At 39.5% G+C, this 6,000-nt stretch overlaps 1 protein-coding gene across 3 annotated transcripts; it reads right to left on the bottom strand.

Annotated features, from left to right (window-relative positions):
• Positions 1-234: 234 nt before the first annotated feature.
• Positions 235-5,019, bottom strand: LOC131101466 (CMP-N-acetylneuraminate-beta-galactosamide-alpha-2,3-sialyltransferase 1-like). 3 transcript variants are annotated; one of them, XM_058046660.1, is made up of 8 exons: positions 4,756-5,019; positions 3,680-3,778; positions 3,344-3,606; positions 2,805-3,001; positions 2,569-2,736; positions 2,068-2,113; positions 1,858-1,977; positions 235-824 (listed from the first exon to the last, which is right to left on the bottom strand). In XM_058046660.1, the coding sequence occupies exons 2-8, from the start codon at positions 3,690-3,692 to the stop codon at positions 663-665; spliced, it is 969 nt and encodes a 322-aa protein (XP_057902643.1). In that variant the 5' UTR covers positions 3,693-3,778; positions 4,756-5,019; the 3' UTR covers positions 235-662. The 3 variants fall into 3 exon arrangements, with proteins under 3 accessions (XP_057902643.1, XP_057902644.1, XP_057902646.1); XM_058046661.1 differs by lacking the exon at positions 3,680-3,778 and having other exon boundaries at positions 4,752-5,018; XM_058046663.1 differs by lacking the exon at positions 3,680-3,778 and having other exon boundaries at positions 4,756-5,017.
• Between the last annotated feature and the right edge of the window lie 981 nt (positions 5,020-6,000).

The following is a 6,000-nucleotide window of genomic DNA, read 5'->3' as shown; positions in this document are numbered from 1 at the left end:
AATTGGGGGTACAGTGCAATCACAATGAGAGTTCTGCATATTTCGCTTCCCTTACTTGGGCGCAAAAGAGACAAAACAATTCTAAATATAGGAAAAGCTAAATTAGGAGCATGTTGTGTATGTAACATTACTGGTGCTGTTCTTGTTTTCCACCATATTACTCAGCCCGGTGTCATTTTCTTTACATAAAATCTTTGTACATTTTGAATTCCCAAAGTACACAGGTCAAGGAAATATGTAGTACAAATATTTATTTCATCTTTTCAGTGATATGGTGGTCTTAAATAAAACTAATAGTCCACGTTTTACTTTAAGGCTGCTGGTAATGAGAATTGTATACAAGGCATCTCGCAGGCACATTGGGTGTACCAGAACTACAAATTTGAGTCACTTGGCTTGGGTGCTTTGCACGTTTCCATCCATCTTCTATGTCGCTTATCCTCACTTAGGCTTGCATTAAAGACATCATTTTCGAAGCAAGTAAGGCACCACCAGGCAAGAACCAAAAATACAACCATTGAAGCAATGCAAGAACAAAAACACTGAATTGAATGGAATGATGACTGAGTGAATAAATATCGTGTGTGAAGAACCAGATGCCCCAAAACCCTACAAAAGAACGTAAACAAATGTAGGGTTTTTTTGAGGGATGAATCAAACGATTATAGTCCTTTAAAAAAACGAATGATCTGCTTCTGATGCAACTGTTGAATCATTTCATACTCTTGAATGCCATGGTGAATTCTCATTTGATTGATCTTCATCTTTTCAAAATAATGGTGCCAGTTTCCATCTTGATTTGCTCCAAACCCAAAAACACTGACCTGGGAAGCAAACACATTTTTTATTTATTTCTGGGGTTTAGACACTGGTTTATAACTGTTATTCTGTTGTATTTTGTCCAATTGAAGTCTTGAAGGGGAACTGCACATTTCTTTCCCTTTTTCTGTACATTCTAGCGCGAGCAAACAACTTCATATAAGCTAGCTAACAACAGACGTGATGGGAAATACCTATTTTGACGCTAAAGCACTCACAAAAAACGGCAACAGTGTTCTATTTACACAAGTCACCTGTATATTCACCAGCTACAGCGATATTATTGTAGCAGCTAACATGAAAAGCTGCCCTCAATTTTGCTACAAAGACTCAAAAGATGCTCAGTGTGCCATCCGCATTTTTTACGTGAGGACTGAAGCACATAGGATATATTTGTTCCACTTTGGATTGTGCACAGCCGAAATCTGCAGGATGTAACATGATATTTAATGAGCGACAATCTGGTTTTGGCGTCACCTTTTTGACGGATGTGCTGTCTGTCCTTTGCAGCTGCTCATTCCCACAGAAAATGTATTTACTGTTTTATAACAACCTCATGCCAGCAACAAGCAGCAAGGCAAATCTCGTAATGTATTCTCAATAAAAAAAAAAGTACATCAAGCCGGTTTCTTTACTATTAATAATTCCAAAACAAGTATTAAAACGTACAAACTAAAACCCAGTTGAATATTTCAAGCATTTTTGTGTTTTACTGCCCCTAGAGTCACATGCAAGTCTTTGATAGGCCACAGTAGGTTTTTACACAATCCCGTTACGTTTACTGCACAAAACTAAGTAGAATGGAAGTCAGTAGAGCCTACATTAATTAATTAATAATGCAAGACCCCTTTACACAAAAACAGCTCCTTTACAAAAAAAATAGCCGTTTGGTTTGTGCATATGAGATTCGCTTCAGAGAAGTAGTTATAAGTTCTAACTTACTACTGCCCCTAATGGCCATTAGTAGAATAACCCCAGGGTTTTGCTCTTCTGTTCTGTAAGTTTTCATCCTTTTACTGATGTGCAACAGGAACCTACCTCATCACACATCTGCAAGCTGAGAACGAAGACCATAAATCCGGTGGATGGGTAGCGCCCTGCCCCTTTCAGCCACACTTCATGGACGTACTTCATGAAGGCCGGATTGAGCATCATCACCTGGTATCACGAGTCACATTTTTACTGCTCAAATGTTAAATGAACTAAACAAAAAGATGCCGTACGTGATTGTTTACATGCAGGACTAACCAGGTTCTTGTTGCCTCGCTTCTCTGGGTTTTCCTGCCCGTTTTCTCTGTTAAAGGTGAAGTAAAGCAGCACATACATGCACATCATTAGTCAGAATCAACAGTTGCGTTCCTGAATGCACCGTCACACAGCGCTTAACAAGCTATCATATACAGACATGTGGTAGAGCTGCTGTTCTGCATGTGCATCAGTCTTTCTTTTTACTCAAATGTATTTATTCATATAGTTTTACGGCTGTCAAATGATTAAAATTTTTAATCAGATTAATCACAGATGATTAACTAATTAATCATGATTAATCACCACCCGGAACTGTTTTTCCATTTGTCAATTTACTTGTTCCACTTAGATGTGCATGTATTATTTTTTATTTAGTTTACACATGTAGTTCATGGTATGCCAATGGGTTTTTCTCTTCTAATTTCCAATTGGTCATCAAAATGTGAGTGTGACGTTTATTTAGATCTGCTGTCCAAAGTATTGAGAGTGGCAACAAGCTACCTTGGGGTGAAGGTCCTGAGCAGCCACAGTAAGTCGTTGATCTTGAATGAAAACAGCACAAGATGAGTGGAATTGTCCAAATAGACGGCGCTCTCGGGATACATGACGTGATGAGTCGTCTTGGTGCCCACGTCTTCCTCGTAGCCCTTAGTTCGCCCGTGGTTCATTCTAGTAGACGTGTCAGTCATGAAATGAGTAACTTGAGGCCATTAGAAGTATCAGGGTGGTGGACCTACCTGATTACAATATCATGGTCATTAATAAGTTTCCCGTAGCCTGAGCCCTTGAGATTACCCGAATTGCCAACCACCGCGCACTTCCTGCAACGATACGGGGACGGCCCCTCCACATCGGGGACGGATGGAAAGATGGTGAATAGTCGGTCGACTATTTCATTGAAGACACTGAAGGGTCGCTTCTCAAACTGCAAGTGCTGACATGTGATAGAAAACAATTACAAGGAATGTTTTAACTGAGGCGTTTACACATAGATTTTTTATATTAGACTGCAATAGAATGAAGCCACAAAATACAAAGCAGGGAGTGGCAAGGTATTACTGTACAAGTTATCCACCCTTACTACAAATAGGTATCGCTAAGATTAAGTAAGTATAATGTAATATGCGCTATAATAAGTGTGTTTAAGTTAGAGTATGTTGGTAAAATTAATTTGGGTATGTCAATATATGATTCTAGGGTTATCATCACACTTTACAGTGGTGCTATCACAAAAAGGAGGTTCCACTGCATAAACACAAACCAGCCAAAAGCCTACCTTCCACCAGTTGAACTCGTCCTCCGAGGTCCGGTCCCACTTGGACAAAAAGGGCTTGGGCGACACGTCCAAAATGTCTTTCAACTCCTTGTCACGCTCAGCCAAACATTTGTCACAGTTGCACATCTGGAGCGGCCGGCTCCAATACCCTGACGCCAGATTCCATTTGGATTTATAAAACGCACCCCCGGCCATCAGACACAGTATGATCACCATGGCCCTCGTCCTCGCCACTTTGGACACCATCTCAGCAATGTGGACCTCTGAGAAACAACAGATTTTAATATTGCGAACAAAATACGATATAATACGGCCATTTCTATAGGACAGCCACACCTGGCCTTGGCATTCGAATGTGCTACAACAGTTGTGACCATTGTTGGCTCGTATCAACACCCAAAACCTGTTCTTAGAGGTCCACACCATGGTATCCATCTGATAAATGAACACAAAAGGAGACAAAAACAACAACGCAGCCTTTTTTTTTTTTTACCAACATTATTCTTAAACCTTGACGATCCTCCTGAGAAAACATATTTCCATATTTTCTTTAGTGGTGGCCGTGATTAATTACTACTTTTTCCATATGAAATGTGTGCACACACAACAAAAATGACAAAACCAAGTAATGTTTTTTGTTCATATATAAATGTGCTGCTCCTCTCATAAAAACGGTAATAAAAAAAGATAATGGATGAATTATGTAGTTGGCACCCTATCATATCGCATGAAGACAAACACCCAAAATCATTCCTGACACATTTACTCTACTAAATATGATCTCGGACGGTGTCGTCAATAAAAACACAAGTAAAAAAAAAAAAAAAAAACATTAAAAGAAAACAACTCAAAGTAGCATGCTATTATTTACTATCACAAGGGGATTCATACAATTTCAAAGTCACACAGGAGTACTATAAAACGACATCTACCACAGTTTAACAAACTAAAAGTAAAATTACAACCCCCAGTATTGATTATGACAAAAAATATTTTAAATTAAATGCAGTTAATGCCACCTGTGTCTTGTTCGCACGTGGTTCTTACACTTGTTTTTGTCTCAACACTTAATAGTTTTTTTCTATTTTTTCTGTCCACCCTAATAGTTATAGTAATTTAATATACTTTGACGCCAACAAATGATAATTAACCTTTAAGAAACGGGTTGCCGTTTTCTCTGTATGCCATGACTACAACTTGGCTAATCAGCCTTTTTATACCGCTATTAGTCCGTGCTAATTAACATCCTGTTGTATCCAACTTTAGACAAGATGGCGGCATGTCGTCGTGTGTATGCCACGTCTTGTACAAATCACTGTTGGGATACACAAATCACTCCTAGGGGTCACAACATGAAAACAATACCTAACATATGAAAGTGTACGTTTTGAAAGAGATATCCTCTTACCTACCAAGAGATGAGGAGTCCAACAGTTATGAAAACAGCCGAGGGATGCGAGCAGGTAGAACAGGTAGATGGATGAGAGGGAGGGACGGGGGGGTGGCCTCTGCCAAGGTGGGGGGTAAAGCTAACAACGCATCATGACTTAAAACGACAATAGCTTTACAGTTATGCTTAGGATTCCCTACAAGTCTGGGACGCCATTTGTGAGATGAATCCACCGCCACAGGGATCATATTCCACGCTAATTACCCCCAAACAATAATGGTCGCCTCCAGGTGTTTATACTGAAGTGTTTCGTTTCGAGGATTTCAAAATAAAAGCGCGTGATATCCCAGTGATCACCGCCAATTATGTGCGGAGGTAATGTGTATTTTGTCCATTCCGGAAAATAAATCTCGGGGTTCACATAAACCTAGTATTACGGTAATTGCAGATTTCAAAATAAAAGTCGATTGTCTTTTTTCTTTGCCATAAATGTTCCGAAGTAAACACAATATGGAGCATTACAATCTTCGAAAACTCCATTGATTGTCAGTAAATCCTCGTTGAAGTACCAAATTATACCTCTCTGTTGTACTAACACATTTAAAACACATGACAAACATTTGCATGATACTTTGCATTTCCATTTATCACATTTGTCAGCCACGCACAACCAGCCTCCTCTTTATGTGCAAGTGAGTTCATATCTTCTCCAGGCTAGTTCATTTTCAAGGCTGTTAAAGTCCCAAATGCAACCAAGAATTGGCGTATATCAACTCCTCCCCTTGAGGCAAATGTTATAGTAATACCATGCTGCACTTTTTTTCCACGTGTCCTTAATATCAGCAACTCCCAGGTTTTGGAGGAACACTTTGAGGCAGTATCCTGCACATAGGATCTGCTGGTGGCGCTAGAAAAAATACATGACACCCCTGCAAACATGGAAAACAAGATCATGTTTCATCATTGCAATTATTGTGGAAGCCTGTGTATTTCACCTGCATATTGAAATACAATGGAATACTGGTTGACTTCCGGGTTGTTCTGATTTCACAGCAAACATGGGGAAATATTGAAGTGAATGAACTGAATGCTTACGTATATGGGCAAACCGTGTAGACACGTCACCAAAACCTCAGAGGCAGGCACATTTAAATGCAATAAACAATCACAGCAACCACTATTTAATGTCTGAACCAGCATGTACATTTTAGTATTGTCCCATGACCTTCTATGACCTCTTTTTGAGGCTAACTCCGAAATGTGAAAA

This window comes from Doryrhamphus excisus, chromosome 14 (assembly GCF_030265055.1).
Source record: "Doryrhamphus excisus isolate RoL2022-K1 chromosome 14, RoL_Dexc_1.0, whole genome shotgun sequence".
In the NCBI taxonomy this organism is placed as follows: domain Eukaryota; kingdom Metazoa; phylum Chordata; class Actinopteri; order Syngnathiformes; family Syngnathidae; genus Doryrhamphus; species Doryrhamphus excisus.
This window is presented reverse-complemented; position numbering and strand designations above follow the sequence as displayed.

Excerpts from the sequence above, each read along its gene's own strand:
- LOC131101466 (XM_058046660.1), bottom strand. Across the intron at positions 3,002-3,343 it reads ACGAGTTCAACTGGTGGAAG|CACTTGCAGTTTGAGAAGCG; the intron begins GTAGGCTTTTGG and ends ATCACATGTCAG. Across the intron at positions 2,737-2,804 it reads GACCATGATATTGTAATCAG|AATGAACCACGGGCGAACTA; the intron begins GTAGGTCCACCA and ends CACGTCTACTAG.